The following is a 20,023-nucleotide window of genomic DNA, read 5'->3' on the forward strand; positions in this document are numbered from 1 at the left end:
AAACACTTCCTACATACATTACTTCACTTCATCCCCAAAACAAAGGTCTGATGTAGAAATACTTATCCTGAGTATAGAAGTGAGGAAATCCTAGGTAATTTGTGCAAAGTTATACATTTAGCAAATGATAGGAGAAGGAAATGGCAACCCACTCCAGTATTCTTGCCTGGAGAATCCCAAGGGCAGAGGAGCCTAGTGGGCTGCTGTCTATGGGGTCGCACAGGGTCGGACACGACTGAAGTGACTTAGCAGCAGCAGCAGAAGCCAAAACCGTAGCTCTTCAACTAAAACCCTGTACTCCTCCCACTGTGTTTCAACACTATGTTTTCTGATAAGGACTCAAAACCCTGCATTTAGAATGATAATGATATCAATGATTTAAAATTTTTCTCTGCATGAAAATACTCTCCCCTAAATCCACTCCTTAACTCTAATTTTGGTTGACTTAAAAGAACTCCCTCCAGATAAAGACATCAGAAGAAAAGGAAAACTACAGATCTATAGCTTTTATAAATATAAACATAAAAATACTCAAAAAAGTACTACCAGACTGAATCCAGCAGCATATAAAAAATATTATATACCAAGTGAGATTTATCCCAAGAATGCAAGGTTGGTTTAACATCCAAAAATCAATTAATGTAATTAATTGACTATAATGTAATGCAATGTCTATAGAATAAAGGACAAGACCATAGGATCATCTCAACAGACACAGAGAAAACATCTGACAGAATTCAACACCCTTTCATGAAAAAAAACATTCAACAACTTAGCAGTAGAGGTGTTAAACAGCAACTTGATAAACAGCATCTATGATGTTAGCACATCATACTTAATAGTGAAAGCTGAATGCTTTTCCCCTTAGCTCAGGATTAAGACAATGATGTCCACTCTAACCACTTTGATTCAACTTTGTACTGGAGGCTCCAGTCAGGGTAATTAGGCAACAAATTGACATAAAAAGCACCCATATTAGAAAGCAGGAAAACTCTTAATTGCCAACAACACGATTTTGAATTTAAAAAGAAGAAATCTACTAAAAAACTATTAGAACAAAAAGTTTAGCAAGATTTCAGGGTAAAACTGCAACTCCAATAAATTGTATATCTACGCACTAGCAATAAATGACTTGAAAATAAAGTTAAAAAGTTCCATTCACAGTAGCATCAAAAAGAATAAAATATTTAATAATAAGTCTAAACATAAAGTACAAAACTTGTACTCTGAACACTAAAAAACACTGTTCAAAGAAGATATAGAAGCCCTAAGGAGATGAAAATATATTCCATGTTCACGGACTGAAAGATAATACTGGCAGGATGAAAACATTCCCCAATTGGTTTACATATTCATTCAATCTCTATCAAAATTCTAGTTTTTTCTTTTGTAAAAACTGACAAGTGAATCCTAAAATCAGTAAGAAATTCAAGGAACCCAGAATTGCCAAGACCAACTTGAAAAGGAGAACAAAACTAGAGGACTTGCACTTTCTGATTTTAAGACGCACTACAATGCCACAGTATCAAGGCAATGTAGTGCCTGACGTCAGGACAAATACACAGTTCAATGGAACTGATTAAGAGTTTAGAAATAGACTCTCATATTTAGTGACCTTTAACAAGAGTGCAATCTGACATTTGACATATGCACGAACTTGTACCCAGAGAGAACAGTGAAAATAACCCAACTGAAAAAGGAGCAAATATTTGAACAGAAATTTATCCAAATAAGATACAGAAATGACCAATAAGCACTGAAAAGATGCTTAACATCATTACTTATTAAGGGAATACAAATCAAAGCCAATATTCATATCCTAGGATGGCTAAGATGAAAAAGATATAGATAGTAACAAATGCTGATGAGGATGTGGAGAAGTGGAAACTCTCATACATCTTGGCGATTGCAGTTGTCTTGAAAAAACTGTTTGGCAGTTGCTCAAAATATGAAACAGAATTACCCGAGGATCCAGCACTTCTACTCTTAGATGCACATCCAGGAGAAATGGAAACATCTACCCACATAAAACATTGTACACAAATGTTTACAGCAATGTTATTCACAGTAGCCAAAAAACAGAAAAAGTCTAAACATCAACCAACTGACGTACGAGACACAAAATGGGGCATACCCACTAATGGAATATTGCTTGGCCATAAAAAGGAATGAAGTTCTGATATATACTACAATATAAACGATCCTGGGGAACATTACGCTAAGCAAAAGAAGCCAGTCAAAATATACCAGATATTGTATAGGATTGTACTTATGTTAAAAGCCCATGACAGGCACATCTACAGAGACAGAAAGTAGATTAGTGGTTTCCGAGCGCCGAAAAATTGATGCTTTTGAACTGTGGTGTTGGAGAAGACTCTTGAGAGCCCCTTGGACTGCAAGGAGATCCAACCAGTCCATCCTAAAGGATATCAGTCCTGGGTGTTCTTTGGAAGCAATGATGCTAAAGCTGAAACTCCAGTACTTTGGCCACCTCATGCGAAAAGTTGACTCACTGGAAAAGACTCTGATGCTGGGAGGGATTGGGGGCAGGAGGAGAAGGGGATGACAGAGGATGAGATGGCTGTATGGCATCACTGACTCGATGGATGTGAATCTCGGAGTTGGTGTGGACAGGGAGGCCTGGTGTGCTGCGATTCCATGGGGTCGCAAAGAGTCGGACACGACTGAGCAACTGAACTGAGTGCTGGAAAGTCTGGGGGACATAGGGGGTGACTTAAAGAGCTTGGGAATTCTGGGGGGATTGATGACAATGTTCTAAAATTGTGATGACAATCACGCAACTTTGTGAATACATTAAAAATCATGGAATTGTGCAACTTCACTCAGTGAACTGCATGGTATGTGTCTCTGTAAAGCTGGGAAAATAAAAGTAATTCCAAGGTTAAAAAAAAAAAGTTCTCCTGAGCTAATGCAACCTATTTAACAAGGTAGGAAAAACTGGATTATGACATACATAAGCCATGGGCTTCTCTGTCCTAACATCATTTCTCCATACGTTACCTTGCATGTTCGAAATACGTGAGATTTCCACTGCATTTTGAGTATATTTACATTTGTTTTGTACTTAGACAAACTAGTGTTTTCTAATTTGACTTTATAACAATGCTGTTGAGAATAGAGAACAAGTATTAACATCTACTTCTTCAATGAGGAAAATGAAATTTACAGCGATGAGGAAGCTTGCCTAAAGTCACATCATTAGTGTGAGATGATCTGTGTGCATGTATTTTCACAAAGGCAGTAAATGTGCGTGTCTGAACCTTTTCCCTAGTATTGGCTGGATATACGATTTCCCCCCCCCCCCCCCCCCCGGCAAGAAAACTCATGTCAGAAAGAATCATCTTATTACAGCTCAGAAGTCTATATGCTTTTACCTAACACACTAAACTGAGCTGGGATTGGAAGGAACTGGGCAGTTAAGCCCCAAGTTCGAAAGTGCAGGAAATAAAGCACTTTTCGCCAATCAAATCTGCATGCTGTGGAAGGAGGCAAAATACTGTCTTCTATCAAAATGCTGAGCTTCTGTTCAAATTGAAGAACATTTTTTAAGAAACCAATCAGTATTAATTACCTATCTGCCTTCATCAACCACAACGACCATCTGGGTGAAGCCACAAATCTTGGTGCGAGATTTGAAGAAGTGAGGAGGAAAGGCTGTGGTTATGAACAAAGTGGCTCCAGATGAACTCGCTTTTATGGCGGGTTGTGCAGAAGCTTGAGTAGGAGGAGACGAGACTGACAAGGCGGCTAGGGCAGCTACGGTTCACTAGCATAGGCAGAGAGCATGGGAGTGGAACTGAGAGAGATGGTGAGTCCCAGAAAACACAGCCTTGAAAACACAATTGATTCTTTAGGATTAAAAACAAAAAAACAAAAAAAAACCCCATGATATAATGAAATCCCTGTTTGATGCTGAGACAAATTTAGAGAAGCTCTTCAGAAAAGTGCACGATAAAAATGGCTGGCAGTATTCTTTGAGGAGCAATGACCAATTACTTCTTCACCTGCTGGGGACAGAGATGAATTTCAGAACCATAGGCAGGGTACCACTACCTCTGTAAGAGGACATTTTCCGTGGACGGAGAGAAGAATAATATTACAAACAGAATAACTTATTATGCAACTTGCACTTCTCAATGCATAAAAGTACATATGCACTGAGATGCACAAAATGTCTTTTTAAAGATTTCTGCATGTTTTTTGTGTCTTCCCAATTAAATTTTATGTTTCTCAGTTCTGGAATCTTCTCTTCGCTCTTTGTAATACATTCCAGAACTCCTGAAAAAGAATTTTATAGTATAGATTGCTAGTAAGTTCTATTGCCTGGCCAAATCATGCTGATTGGCAGATGGTGATAGATATATAATTTTAGCAAAGGAAAAGACTAAAATGTAGAACTTCACATCAAATGTGAAAATGGAGGGGAAAAGTCCAAATAAGTATCCTTCTGTTGCTTTTTCTCTTTCATATCTCAGTGAAAAATGGCTGATGTCTTGCCTCTGGTCTCCTTTTTCTGGGGGTGAGTGGTACAGGAACAAAGTGGGCAGACTTAAGTTAAAAAAACAGAGATAACTGCATGACAAATGAGAAATGTCTGAAAATTTCTCCATAAACCAACAACAAACTGATGGAATCACAAAGGCAGGGTAGATGAGCTTCTAGATACGTGAAGGAAGAAACCACCTTTTCTGTGTGGGGGAAGCCGGGCGTGTGTGCTGGAGCATACTGGATAAAGGATACTTCAGGATAAGAGAAGGGGAACAGTGCTTACAAAATAGGGCTGCAGAACAGTGTGTCACTCTTATGCAAAATTAGGTTGGTAAGGCCCACAGAACACAATGGATGCTCAATAAATGCATACTGCATGGAATATTCCTTTCAAAGTGCCATATCCTCTCCATTACTGTAGGAGACCTTGCATCCCTAGAGACATTATTGAGTATCACTGCTATGCAATGGGTTCTCAACAGACGTTTCCATACTAACTTTTTTATTAACAAAGCGAAGGTCTGAGTCTGTTCTTTTCTTAAAGATTTACTTATGTATTTATTTTGGCTGTGGTGGGTCTGGACTGCTGTGCACTGGCTTTCTCTAGTTGCAGCAAGTGGGGGGTTCCTCTCTAATTGCAGCGGTCAGGCTTCTCACTGAGGTGGCTTCTCTAACTGCGGAGCAAAGGCTCTGGGCGCTCGGGCTTCAGTAGGTGTGGCTCCTGGCTCTAGAGCACAGGCTCAGTAGCTGTGGCACACAGGCTTAGTGGCTCCAAGGCAGGTGGAATCTTCCTGGAGCAGGGTTTGAATCCATGTCCCCTGTATCAGCAGGCAGATTCTTAGCCACTGGACCACAAGGGAAACCCAAGGTTTGAGTTTTCTAGGCCCAAATTTTACACAAGGAGAAGCTGACTTTGGGTCTGGCTCTTCTGTGACTGATTGATTTTACATGTTAGTGTCTGATGCTGGAAGAGTCAGTGGCCACAACACTCAAATGGCTATGACACTCAAACCATGGTGTTCCAGTTTGGATTTCTGTGCATTTTTGTATGTTGGAGACCTGATCATATCTAAGCAACCAAATGATCGCTTCCATACTCTGAGCATGGATGACTGCCCTATTCAAACTCAAATGCCTCTAGAAACAAGTGAACTGGGCCAGTGTAAGCCAGTAAGATGTACTACTACCAAATGGAAGAGGACACACGTCCATCTAAAGTAGAGGCTGTCACTCAACCCCCAGTGACGGATGAAAAAACATGTTTTTGGGCCAGAGCAGACACAGAACCATTTCCCGAAGAAGATGTGGCATTATTCAACACTGTTGTGGAGGTCATCCTTCCAGGTGATGATACTGATGTCTCACAAGTTCACACAAAAGGAGCACAAGCTCACCACCTGCTCATTAGGTCTCTCTAAACAACAGGGTTCTCATTCAGCTACTACCGTGCTGGTCCTCCTTTCAGCCCTCAGTTACAGACTGCCACCATCTGATGGGCAATTCAGCCATCCTCCCCCCCATACAGAACCAAACCCAACAGAAAAGAGGAGTAACATTTATGGAGAATGTTCTTTCCATCCATTCATCTAGGCCAATGTTTTCAAAACTCGGGAGTTCTTAAATTCTCTCTTTTTAATCTTCTGTTTTCACTATAATGCTTATCTTAAAAAAAACAAAAATAATGCAAGCATATGGATCACCTGGATGGCAGCTAGGGAACTGAGTGCTGGCAGGTAAGCTCCGTTTCTTCACATGGGGTTAGACAGCAGCCCACTGTCTCCTGAATTGGGGTTCCCAGATCTACTCCAATACCTTCCTATGGGCAGAGGGGGAACAGTGGTGGTGGGGGCTAAGGGGTTGGGCAGCATTCTCAAAATCAAGAAACAGATCTTCAGGCATTCAGGTTCCAGATGGGTGTTCAACTCACCCCTGAAAACTGCCTTCATGGAGGTGTATTTTAATATTTTGCTTCTACTTTTTATTGGGAAAAGCAGCCAGAGGAAATTGGGAGTAAAGCAACTGAGGACACAATTTACTGCGTCATCCAGTGCTCTCTTTTCAAAAGTTTCCACACGAGGAGAATGCTGCCCTGTCTGGCAGGTTTCTTGTCTCTAAAAATAAGAATTGTGGGTCCGATTCTATCTCCCTTTCCACTTTGCTGGCCAGGACGCCGGGGGCCTAACCTGACATTTAACTCCAGCAATTACATAGACAGATGCTATGGCCTGCACACCTGTGGGCATTTCCTTTTCGCTTTTCAACTTTTACATACAACTCTACAGTCTGACTCTCTTTTCTCATTAATATTTTACTACTATTTTACTGTGTCTGCTCTTAGTGTAAAATTGCCTCAAATCCTTTGTGGATAAGTAAGGCTTTATATATATACATATAAGGCTTTAAAAATATGTATACATAAAATAGACCCCTGCTCTTCCGGGCAATGATACTGATTTTTGACAGGTAATACCTTCTATGTGTGTATGTATGCCAAAAAAGTGAAATACAGACTCTGAGATAGAATTCCATAAATACTATCCTATGGAATTTTAAATCTTCAGAGTATTGTAGTTTCTAGTCTCACCTACAATTAATGACTAATGCAGTAACAGACAAGCTATAGCAGGACAAGAAGTAAAGCAAAGATTACCCAACTAACTTATGGTGGCAAGAAAGAGGCAAACACCAGAAATCCTGTTACTGCTTTGTTGTCTCAACATTTTCTCACAGTAGAAGGCCTGCTCCTGAAGTCTGCTGCTGCTGCTGCTGCTAAGTCACTTCAGTCGTGTCCAACTCTGTGCGACCCCATAGACGGCAGCCCACCAGGCTCCTCCATCCCTGGGATTCTCCAGGCAAGAACTCTGGAGTGGGTTGCCATTTCCTTCTCCAATGCATGAAAGTGAAAAGTGAAAGTGAAGTCGCTCAGTCGTGTCTGACTCTTAGCGACCCTATGGACTGCAGTTCCTGAAGTCAGGGCTCTATAAATGGGAGCAGACCCTGGAGATTTATCCAAGGCCACTGAGGTCAACCAGTCCATCCTAAAGGAGATCAATCCTGGGTGTTCATTGGAAGGACTGATGCTGAGGCTGAAACTCCAATACTTTGGCCACCTCATGCGAAGAGTTGACTCATTGGAAAAGACCCTGACGCTGGGAGGGACTGGGGCCAGGAGGAGAAGGGGATGACAGAGGATGAGATGGCTGGATGGCATCACTGACTCGATGGACGTGAGTCTGAGTGAACTCTGGGAGTTGGTGATGGACAGGGAGGCCTGGCGTGCTGCGATTCATGGGGTCGCAAAGAGTCGGACACGACTGAGCGACTGAAATGAACTGAACTGAACTGAACTGAGGTCAAATAGGGGCAGTAATCAGCTGCCCAAACTGCATCACATTGGGGTGAGATGTAAAGTGAATGTCCTGATGAGAAGGCCTGACACTTGGGTTTCTATAATTAAGAAGCAAAGAAAGAAGAAAGATACTCCACTTTCTCACCCAGCGGATACAACAGCAAGTTGTATTACTAGAGGTGTTATTTCCAGGGTATAAGAGACTTCAGATTAAAGTGTGGGGCAGTAAAAGATAGTGGATTCTCACAAAGTAACTCCTCTATGGGCTGACAATTAACAGCCACTCTAGAGGGAACTAAGGCGATATGAATCAGATCACTTGCTTGCTCAACCAGCCACGCGTCAGAACCCAGGTGCCCCACGAGAAACAGGCGATGTGCTCATGTCACAGATACAAGGACAGGTTCCCTGTTTTCTGGCAGTTCAGATTCTAGGGTGAGAGAGAAACACGGAGAGGGGTGAGTACTAGAAGGAAGCACATCTGAGATGCTGGGAGCCCAGGACAAAGACCAACTATTTCGGTCCCAATGGTACGAGTTAAATATTCACAGAATATCACTTGCAGTCAATTCGCTTCAGCAGGAAGTATCAGAGGCTTGGCCATTTGCTGGTGGTGAAGACATTACTACCAGCTGGATGATAAAGCAGGTGGGGAGAAGTACCAAGAAGAGTCTATGTGCGTGGAGCCTGCCCTGTACCTCCCCCATGTGCTTGAAGTCAAGAAGCAACGTCCTGCTGTGTCCAGGACAGTGAACAGGAAGGAGGCACACAGAATCATAGAGACTGTTTGCTCTTGAAGCACAATTTCTAGTGCTTCACACACAAAACCTGACTTCACTTAACTGTTATTCTCTCCATTTGACAGATGTGGCAACTGAGGCTATACAGCTACTAAGTGGAGGAACTGATTTTCAAACTGAAGCCATTCAGTTCCAGTCTGTGTTCTCTTTTAACCACAAAGTCATACCACCAGTGCTTCTTTAAAGTGGGAAAAAAACCAAAACATGTAGCCTCTGGCCTAAAAACTACAGGACTCAGTGAAACAAGCCTGGACTTTTCATACAACCCTTTCTTGTGGGGGAGGGGCAGCTTGGGAGAAGGGCAGAAAATCTTCTGAACCCTGATTTCTTACAGGCAGCAGTTAACATGGACGCTTCTATCTGTATAATTTTGTTGTATTTGTCCACATTCAAAGTCATTTTCCTTGTGTGTCTAAGTACTGACTAAATAATGCTTTCTAAAAATCACTGAGAGTTCACTTGCTTGAGTTTATTCTTTGCTTTTCCGAAAATTCTGATGGAGGAGCGTGATTTAGGCTCTCCTCCCTTCTAGCATCTAAATTCAATAAACACCAGGTCGTCACACACCAAACCCTCTGCTGAAAGGTGAGAGGGAGAGAGGTGGATTTTTTGTGAAGGAATCCTGGGGCTGAAGAATGGCTTTTTCGGCCCACAAGTTTCCGGCTTTAATGAGGACAATACTACTGACTAGCGGCTGGCCAGAAGTGTTTCCTCTAAGCAGAAAAAGGATGAACCAGAGGAACACGGTCCTTTCTCTTTTCAAACTGTGGTCACTCCGTGGCCTAATGCCACAGCGTGGCCTTAGTTACACAGACTACCTCCAGGAGTAGCGGGATGAGGTCTTCCAACTGGAAGAACACAGCCACATTTTCTGTGGTCCTTTTCCTGCAATCCCAGAATTTCTCAACTACTGACACACAGCAGAAGGTGACGGCCACGTGTAGTCTGCGATGACCTTTTCAAAAATGCCTTCTCTACAAGATGGAATGAGGCTTCCCTTCCTAACTTTCCCTACCGCGTGGTGGGGTCTTAAGCAGCTATCCTGAGTTTCATCAACTCCCTGAGCATGTTGTCTGCCTTTTAAAAAGATAGAAGCGGCTAGATTGAACCCTCCCTCCTCCTCCTCCTGCACAAATGTATGCTCGCTGAGAACAAGAGAAACCCCACGTACCATTAACACATTCAAAGACATCACAGCACTTTCCAGGTGTCCCATCTCCACGAGAGACTATGCGGGGAGTGGATCCCACCTCACACACGGGGAAACCACATAAGCCAGAGAGACACTCGCATCTGAAACCAGAGAAAAGGGAAGGAAAACCCCGTGAATAAACAACAACACAGAAGTTGGGAGACCACAAACAAAGTGGCCGGCACACTCTTCACCCCTCTCCATGACACTGTCCTGTGTATCTGGTGTCACCGGGGGAACGGGGAGTGGGTCCTAACATAATCGGCATTCCAAATAACTAAGGCTCATCTCCTTAGTATACGCCCAGAAATTTAACATTAACCATTTGGACAGAAAAATTCCTAAAATGCATTACTTCATTTCTTACTTAACCAGACTGGTATTGAGCATAACAGACACTTTCTTGATGACATACATTAGCCTGTCTCTCCAGACATCAGTGATGCTTGGACAGGCTGACACAGAACGGTGCTCCTGCATTTTCTAATGAGTCTATGATGCTGCTTTGCTGCTGTTGACCTTTAGGTGTTTCTCAGCAATGTTTCTGACTCGATTCTTTCAACTAATAGGTCATTAGTTTTTCAGCTTTTTTTTTTTTTAAATCAGTGTGATTGTGCCTAGTAGCACCCTCCTCTGGAGCTATATTAATTTATAATTATATAGTAAAAAATATAGATTATGATTAAAGACCAAGGAGCTTTTTACAAATAAAGGGTATAAGCTGTAGCAAATGGATTTTGTGACAGCTATCTGGATGCTGAGAGTTTTAGTGTTTTAGGTTTTCTAAGCTGCATGTGTACATTCTTCTGAATGCAAACTACCTCTGTTGGCTCTCGCCCTTAACTTCAATTCTCCTGAAAAACTTGCTTGACTGCAGGAAAATAAGAGGCAGGTTTAAAATAAAAAAGAGAAGAGAAAAAGATGTTGTCAACTGCCCGATGCTGATGTGTCAGAATGAAATCGGAGGCAGGAAATGAGAAGCCCAGTGCAGCAGGGCGTCAGGATGTAAATGTAACACAAGGGAGGAGCAGCCAGGCTCTGCCCGGGACTCCCCTGGCAATGGAAGTGTGGGTCAGAGGTGGAGAGGATGACTAAGGGAGTTCCCAGGTCGACTGGAGTGAAGGGAAGGCCTCTTAAAAGGAGACATCCTTGCCGGAAGCATGTGGGTATTTATGTACCAGAGAGGTCAAGATTCAGGGAGGGTAACATTCCCAGGAGGGAAGAACTATTAACACCTCAATTCATTAATTCTGTTTTTTCTCTCTTCTTATTTGATTGTTTTGTGCTCTTATTTTTCTTCAGATCTTTTCTAAAATAAAATGTCTGTCTTCCACAAGTACTTCCATAATCAGACCCAGAGACTTAATGACAATTTAGTTAAGCGTAGAACTAAAATAGAAATGAATTCAGATAATATCTTCACCAAAGATGTTAAAGCCACTGGACAGGTGTGAGTGACCCCTCTGAGGCCCCTTCCTTGTGGGGAAATGGCTATATTTGCTTTATGGTGAAGTTGAGGTCGTTAGGTAATTAAGGTTTTGCTGCAGTAGTATTTCTGACTGTGATTTAGAATAGATGTTTGGCTGTTTGGTGTGAGCAGAGCGAGGAGCTCTTGATTCATAATCTGTATTCCTACAGGACAGTCACCTTCCACGGCTGAGTAAACGTGAACTGAGCTTTTAGTCCCTGGAAAGGTTATGGGATGGTCTCTCATTTTTATGTGTGTGGCCACTGCAGTTTTAAACAGATGATCATATTCCTGTGACATTATAGTAACAATGTATCCTTTACATTTACTGCACTTGAGGCTCTGTACAACTTTAACTTTTCAGAGTTCACAGACTAATGGGGAAAGAGCATTGAGAGGCCCCGCCCTGATCCCAGTATCTGGATGTAATGCCGATGAAAGCATCCTACAAGAACAGCTGGCCAGCCTTCCACATCTTTGGGGATTGGCTATCTCCTCTCCCACTGTTGGGTTCTAGGAAATCACTCTAAGTTAAACACCAGCGAGCACACGACCGAGCAATAAATACCTCATCTGATGTCTTTTGACCTTTCAGAGATCTTTACTGAACACGCGTGTGCGCTTGTGTGCCAGGCTTTGTGCTAGGCTGTCAGAAATCACACCAACTTGAAAAGCATAACCAAGTTCGCCTTAAGTCTATTCCCCCCGCTTTGTTGTTGTTTAGTCGCTAAGTCTTATCTGCCTCTTTTGTGATCCATGGACTGTCGCCCGCCAGGCTCCTCTCCGTGGAGTTTCCCAGATGAGAATACTGGAGTGGACTGCCGTTTCCTGCTCCAGGGGGTCATCCCCACCCAGGGACTGAATCCGTGTTTCCTGCACCGCGTGCGGGTTCTTCACCACAGAGCCACCAGGGAAACCTGCTTCCCCCATGTTGACATTTAACCTGTTTCCCACTTTCTAAAATACCTCTCTCGTTTTTCCAGAGACCCATACGGGTCGTCTCTGGCACGCTGCAGATCTAGTAACCCACTGAGGAAAGGAAAACTCTTGAGGCTGAATTTTCATTTCCAAACCCAGAAGGACTGCACAATACAGCGCCGAGGATTCCGATGCCCTGGCTTTGGCTGGACGGCTTGCTCCTGCTTCCTTCCCCTTCTTGACCAGCCCGTGGGCAAGCCCTCCGTGGCTACTGCCACCTTTGACTCCTCAGAACCGGCAACTAGCAGGTGTTCAAGACCACTAGCACCTTAAAAAGGAAGGAACCTATGAAGGAAACCAACAGGGGAAAATCTGGGCTCACATCGGATATCTACTGAGCAAGTATCTATTAGGTTGAGGCTTTACAAAACTGCCTTCTTTGCAGATCAAAAATAGTCAAACGGCAGTTTCACACAGTTCAACAAAATACAGCTCATGTGAGTTCTCTTTTGATGGATAAAGTCTGTACTGTCTCAGGTAACAAATGAGGGCCGATCAGGAACCTTTATTCCAAAGAAATCTATTACATTATAAGTAATGTTGAGTTCAAGGCAGCTTGATCAAAATTCTCTAGTAAGATTACTCTAGATTCTCTGGTTTACCTATACTGGAGGTGGGGAGTCTTCCCTTCCACAGATGGGAATAGTGAGGCAGGCAGCCTTGTCAACTGATCTGAAATCAAATAAGGTTTCCTATCCTGTTATTTATAGTGAGTCATGAGGAGGAAATGCTAAATTACAGAGCAGCTGAAGCATGCAAGCAGAGTCTTGCCCTTATCACCATTTCTCTTCATCCTTATTCTTTTTCTGGTCCCTCCTCCCAATCTCCCTCTTACCCTTTACTCCAAAGCATGGATAAAGAACAAGCAATGGAATGGGAGAACATGTGGGTTAGTGGCTGAGCAAACAGACTAACCTACAAGTAAACTGATGTCCACACTTACTCCTCACCTCTAAAACCTTCCATCCCCCAATTTCCAGGTTCCGACCTGGTCTCCCCTCACCTAGGTCTCTCCTTCTCCCAGTTCATGCCACACTCGACCTACGGGTTCAGTTCCTGTACTTCTATAGTCAAAAGCCTTCAGTTACTCTTCATTTAACTGATAAACTTGTCAGCCTAGCATTCAACACTCTCACGTCCTCCGCGTATCTTTATTCAAATACAGCACTTCTCTTCATTCTCTTGATGCTAGCCACCTTCTCCAAACAAGCCCTCCCTCTGCTGTCTCTGCACTGCCTACTGCTCTACTCCCTGCTGAACATTCTTTATCTAGCCTTCATCTCCCGCTGTCTGTCTAGGTACCATCTGTCTTTCTAGATTACTTTAGATGATAACTCCTCTCTGAAACCCTAAACACCACACTTCTCTTAGGACACCTGGAGCAGAAGTGCTAAGGGCTTTTTAAAGAAAACCAATAAAACAACAGCTTTATTGGGACACAATTCACATACTATAAAATCCACCCCTGTTGAGTATACAGTTCGATGGTATTTATATTCGCAGGGTTGGGCTACCATTACCACTACCTAAACTTAGAACATTTTCATCATCTCATAAAGAAGCCTGTATTTCCCATTTCTTTTCTCCCAACCCCTGGCAATCACGAGTCTTTATTCTTTCGCCATGGATCTTCTTATTCTGGTCAGCTCATATAAAAGGAATCATAGGCTAAGGGCTTTTTAACCTCCAACAAGAACCAACTTGTATTTGCAATCTGCCTGAAAATCAAGCCTTTAATGTTATCCTCAGTATTAAGATAATCATCAATCAAGGTACCACATTAATAAATGTTTGCATAATGTAATCACAGCTGCAGCCAGGTAGGTTAGTGAAGCTGTCTTTCTTCCCTCTCCAATAGGTAATAGATCCAGCTTAGTGGCAAGCACAAAGATGAACAGCACTCAGAAAAATCATCTAAGCCCCTAGAGGGCACTCCCCTCCTTAGGAGGCCTGCGTGGGCTGGTTCTCTGGGCTGAGAAGCAGTGCACACTCCGGCCTTCCCTTTGTGTCATTTACTTCCTGATCTACACAGACACTCCCAGGCAGGCCTGAGTCCCAGCACAACTTTCGAGGTGCTCCCAAGTCAAGTCTCTACTTATCTTCTAGCTTCCATATTCTGTGACGTGTGGAGGAGACAGAATATGTCTGCACACATACGTGACACACATATACGCAGACAGTGACAACGGCAACCTGCGATTCACTGAATCCTCCTTCCCCACCTCCATCTCTCAGTGCCACAGCTCAGCCAGCCACTCGGTCTCAAATGCCTGCCTCTCTTTCTCCCCAGGCAAATCCCATGCAGCCTTAAGGCCACCTGCTCGCTCCACAAGGCCTTCTCTCATCAAATAAGCAACCAGGATTAGTTAGCTCTCTCTCCTGGTATAGAGCTGCTCCTGGTACAAAATCAAAATCCTACTGCTTCTCCTGTGAATTCCCCTGGTGCAGGGACATGTCTTATTTGTCTTGTAATGAAAAAACTGAATGAGATAAAGATATCCAAACAATAATTTGGAATAAGATTTTTTTTTTATGGCTAGTAAGTCAGAGGTTGGACCGTGCATTGTTTTTAAAATTTTTATTTTTTATAAATTTTAGACACAGAGCTACTCAGTGCAGTGCTTTTCAAAACCAGTGTGTGGAGGGAAAGACTATGGAATTTGTTTAGAATGCAGATTCCAGGGCACCATTGTCAAGGACTGCTTCTCTGAGAATCTGTCTGGGGCAGGGCTCTAGAAGCGGCCTGGATAAAAAGATCTCCAGGAGATTCCACTGGGAATCTGGGGCCCACTTTCTGAACAATTTGCTCCTAAAGGAAGTGATGCTGAAGTTGAAGCCACCTGATGCTGAAGAGCTGACTCACTGGAAAAGACCCTGGTGCTAGGAAAGATTGAAGGCAGGAGGAGAAGGGGACGACACAGGATGAGATGGTTGGATGGCATCACTGACTCAACGGACAGGAGTTTGAGCAAGCTCTGGGAGACGGTGAAGGACAGGAAAGCCTGGCGTGCTGCAGTCCACACAGTGGCAAAGAGTCAGACACACCTAAGTGACTGAACAACAACAACGGCACAGAGTCTCATTAATGCAGGTTGCACTTCCCAGTGGCAAAAGCCACGTGCAGCTAGTTTTGTCCTTTCACCGAGTAGTCTATTTTGATCAGCAGCACTTGCTCTCGATCATTTACCAAGTCTCTTCCTGCCTGAACATAGCTAGCCTACGAGTTAAGAGACGTGGAAGGAAGAAAATAACTGAATTCACTATCCAATACCATCACTCATCAGAAAATGGATGACTGCTAGCCAGCCACTTAAACTGTGGGATGCTCAGTTTTCTCCTCCTTAAAATGAGATGGTTGGACCTTCATGTGCTTTCTTCTAACTATAAAATCCCAGGATTCCAACACTGTCATTCCCATCACAGTCTGATCCTGGCTCATCCCTGTCTGCAGCCTCTCCTTGTCTGCACCTCATCCTCGAAGCACATCACAGTCTCTCTCTTCCCCACTCCCCCCTCACCAAGCACCTCCACCCTCAGGCCCGGCTCATGATGGGCCTTGTCTCTTCCTTTTTTGCCCAAGAAGAATGCAGGAAGAGGAACGATACACTCAGTGCTGGCATCTCCGGATTACCAGGCATGTCTTCACAACTACACTGAAGAATCAACAGTCTGTTTCACCACAATGACGACAGAAACTGCAAAGGACGCTAAAGCGCATGGAGTTGGCAGAAGACGCTGTGGGGAGAAGGGTCCTCTTGGCCCCTCCTCCCACCACTCAACAGAGCAGCAAACTATCAGACTCCTCGTTGTCCCCTAGCAGATTGTCATTTCTACCTGTTCCTGGAGAAACCACCACTTATTGAGGCCCCTGCAAACATGTCTCCCAACCCTGGATGCATTCCACATTCAAGCTGAGTGCTGAGCCCTTGGCAAGGAGAGAATCACTGTCTATAAATAAAAAATGACTCTATTTAGGCGGGAGGCAGTGCTCTCTTTACACAGGAAACAAGAATAAATGTGGAATTAAAAGGGCAAAGCACGTGTACTGCTAGGATTCCACACGCCATAAAAATAAAATAACTGTCAGTAACGGAAGTTATAATGACACATAAAACATATTCCTAGTCTATAAAAAGTAGCTTCAGCTTTAATTAAATCTGATCTATCTACTAACTTTCTACTGATTAAATTTCTAACCTCTTTCTAGCTATGTGTAAGTTCTGTGTTGTTGTTGTTGTTGTTGTTGTTTTATAAGAAGACTGAAAATAAAACCTCCAAAAAGAAATGAGTTTCCCAGCTGAGGGCCTGCCTAACCTGATAGAAAGCTGCCCTCCCTATGTTAGTTTCTTACCATGTTTCTCCTGCTTCATCTGTAAGATTTACTACTAAGTGACAACCCCCACCGCACGCCATCCCCAGCTCATTCCTCCACCACCTCTTTCATTTCCACCACCCAGGAGGTTCAGCACGTGCCTTAGCCGTAGCAGCAAGCACAGGGCCTGGCTCCAAGGACCACACGCCTCCTCCCAGAGGCCTCCTCACTCCTCTTTTCACCTGTAAAACCAGAAACCCCATGTTCGGCATCACTTTCCCTTCAAAGTCAACGGTAAAATCACCCTGTGGTTTTTGGTTGCTGTTGTAATTTGCATTTTTCTGTGGGCAGCAGTGGAAGGATTTGCTTCAGTAAAGGGACAGTATCAACGGAAGGCAAACAGAGAAAACGGTCCTCTGCATTTCCCACTGCACGGTATTAATAACGACAGTAAAGTCCACTGGAAGCCCTTAATGACACAGGCATTATGACCACCCTCTTCCTAACTTTATCAAGGGGCCAATGACTATGGCTTCTCAATGCTGGACTGAGGCTCAAGGAACTCAACTGTAGGTACTAAGTTTGAGAGAAAAGTGGTGTAAATCATAAGACAATAGGCGCTGTGGGCTCATGCCATTCTTAGAAATCACCTTCCGGAGCCAAGCCCTACAGTAAGCAGGTAAGGTCAGGAGAAAGCCAGTGTACGCTGCACAGGTCCTCTACCCCACGACTGTTTAAACAAGAAGAGAGTTGGGACTGTTCCCAAGAGACGCCTCCTGGCTGTGGGGGAACCAGAGGCACAGACATACAGCTGGGAAGCACCCCAGGGCCCACGAAACACAGACCTCGGATCTGGTGGGGGTCCTGAACTGAACTGAGCATGGTCCAATAACCTGATAACTACCACAACCCAGGACAAGAAGCTCTCTGCCTTCACCTCCCCAGGCCTAGAGCAAGACACTGGCGTGTACTTCCATGGTGGGCAGGACGGCTGCAGAGGGGACAGGAGAGAGAGGCGCGTGGAGCCCAGGCAGGAAGAGCAGGAGGAGGAGACACCAGCACGCTGCGCCCTGGGGAGGAGCAGTGGGTCTGGTGAGGACAGTATGCTCTAATAAAGCAGCATCAGGTGTTCCTGGTTCAGGGCTGGATTTGCCGACTGCCTGAGGAATGGATGCTTCAGGACGTGGGAGCGGCTTGCTGGTGAACATGCAGTGATCCTGGAACTCTCTGCTGAGTGTGTGCGTGCAGCAGGCACTCAGCTGGGTGGGCTCGGGATACACAGGGCCTGGTGCTTGGTTCAAGAAGTGTGGTTTAGGGAGGTATCGGATATATATAAACAAAATAAACAAACCAGAACACAAGCGGATGAGGACCATTCTGTCTCCCCTCTGGATCACGTGAAGAACAAACTCCAACATCAGGACTATTTGGAAATGTGGAAGCCTTCCACCACCTGGGGGGCTAACGCTTCTGTAGGCCCTCAGAGCTGCTACTGAAAGAGCTGACTTTGAGCACACATCCCCTGGATCCCTTGGGGCTGTTGATTCCCAGACCTCTCATCCTTGACATCAGTGTAAAGTGCAAGGTCCCCTGGTCTCCCATCCTCAAGGGAATGCACATCCTCAGAGATCTCCCTGCTTCCCAGGGACTCATCCTTTCATGCCCACTGCTCTGCCCGCCCCCCTACCCTTTCCTCTCCCAGAGTCCGATCACCATCACAAAGTGCACCATCAAATCTGTTCTCTCCCTTACCTGGCTCACCTGAAAAGACTACTTCCTTAAGGTGAGACCATGAACGGCCCCACACTCACCTTTGCCCTGGGCTTGCTCTTCACAGTGACTATAGGCCAGCCCTACGCTGCTGTTTGCTCCCTCAAGCCTCCACGCAAGCCCCGCTGGCCCCCTGGGGCTTCATCTCCTGCCCATTTCCTACAGAGGGGTGGAGGTTCAGAGAATGTGCTCTGACATGCAGGAATCTTAGGCTGAGTTCTGGCCACGTGGGAGCTGTCTGACCTTGGGCACCCCATCAGCTTTCTCAAGCTCACTTGTTCCACATGTAGGACAAGGATGATTCAAGCTTCCCTTTCTCATGGGATTGCGACGTGGATTCCATACATTGATGTGTGAAAAGTAACCAGCACAGTGCCTGGAACATAGAAGCACTCAACACCTGTGAACCATTCCATATCACTATCATTTGGAAGCTTCCAGGTCTATGTGGAGGAAGCCTTTTCACCATCCTGACCCCCTCACCTGATCTTTTGGACTCCAGTGACCCTTGCTGCCCCTTCACTTCAGCCATCTGCTTTCACCAGCCACAGTTCTCTCAAATGTCAAATCAGACTTCCTACAGTCCACAACATTGGGGGTTGATTTTGGCATTTCCAGAATAATGGTTCATTTTTCCTTTCCGTTGTCTCAGGCCCAGGCTCCCACCACACCGAGTCCTCAACCTTACTGAGACTTCTATTCTAAGTGGTTCCCTTTTATTCTAAGCCTGGGCCTCATCTGATGGTACCTCCTTCACAAAAAACAGCCCCCAAACCCAGGGCATTTTACCTGAGCCACCAGCTTCATGATACTTCTAAATTCCCTGCCCCTTTAACCTCCATCCATATCTTGTCCCTTGACATCAAACCCAAGTCAGATACACCCTGAAATGGCAAATGTGACTGTCTTCTTTCAAAGGGCGGAAGGGTGTTGTGGACAACTCTAGAGGGTCTGTGCCCTCTGAGGGGGCTTCACTATTCACTCCATGCAGAAACGTATAGTCAATGTCACTATACCTTCCAACTGCTCAAGAGACACCAGATTTTTACATGAAGAATCCCAGGTTTTAAATGTTGATGACTAATTTAAAGATGGACACCCCCCCCCCCAAAAAAAAACAGGGCAATGCCAAGAAATCATGTCTTGGGGTCAAAGCTCCAAGGCAGCCAGATGCAAACTGGAGATCAAACCAGTGACTTCCTTGGTCCTGATACCCAAGCTGTTGATGGTGGACGGAAAAAAATCACACTTCTGGCAGTAGCTGTTCTGCATCTTCAACCCTGGAGTCCCTCATGTGTCTGGAGACCTCCGTTCAACCCTTAGGATCATTCTTCCAACTGCAGGCACAAAGAGCAGATGCTGTGTGTATGTGTGTGTGTGAGCAGGGTAGTGAGAGTGGGCACAGATGGGAAGCGTTCATGCCACATGGGGAAGAGAGAGTGGAGGACAGACATTCCTGGAAGAGGCAAGAAACTACTCACATTTACAGAGGAAAGAAAGAATAGTGGGGTTAGGCTGGAGCAAATGGTTCAAGTCACTAGGAGGATATTGCATGCTGGGCTGGGGAACTGGGGGACATTGTGGGGAAAACATGCGGGAGACATGAAGTAGTGAGACAGGCCAGAGGTGGGTAACAAGGGCCCTG

At 44.5% G+C, this 20,023-nt stretch overlaps 1 protein-coding gene across 2 annotated transcripts in view; it reads right to left on the reverse strand.

Moving 5' to 3' along the window:
- The window catches only part of CRIM1 (cysteine rich transmembrane BMP regulator 1), a 210,430-nt gene that overhangs the window by 83,176 nt on the left and 107,231 nt on the right, over positions 1-20,023 (reverse strand). For both annotated transcript variants that reach the window (XM_069583565.1, XM_069583566.1), the window contains exon 5: positions 9,830-9,951. In XM_069583565.1, the coding sequence (XP_069439666.1) occupies positions 9,830-9,951 (122 nt within the window). The remainder of the gene's footprint in view (positions 1-9,829; positions 9,952-20,023) is intronic.

Source organism: Ovis canadensis, chromosome 3 (genome assembly GCF_042477335.2).
Source record: "Ovis canadensis isolate MfBH-ARS-UI-01 breed Bighorn chromosome 3, ARS-UI_OviCan_v2, whole genome shotgun sequence".
In the NCBI taxonomy this organism is placed as follows: domain Eukaryota; kingdom Metazoa; phylum Chordata; class Mammalia; order Artiodactyla; family Bovidae; genus Ovis; species Ovis canadensis.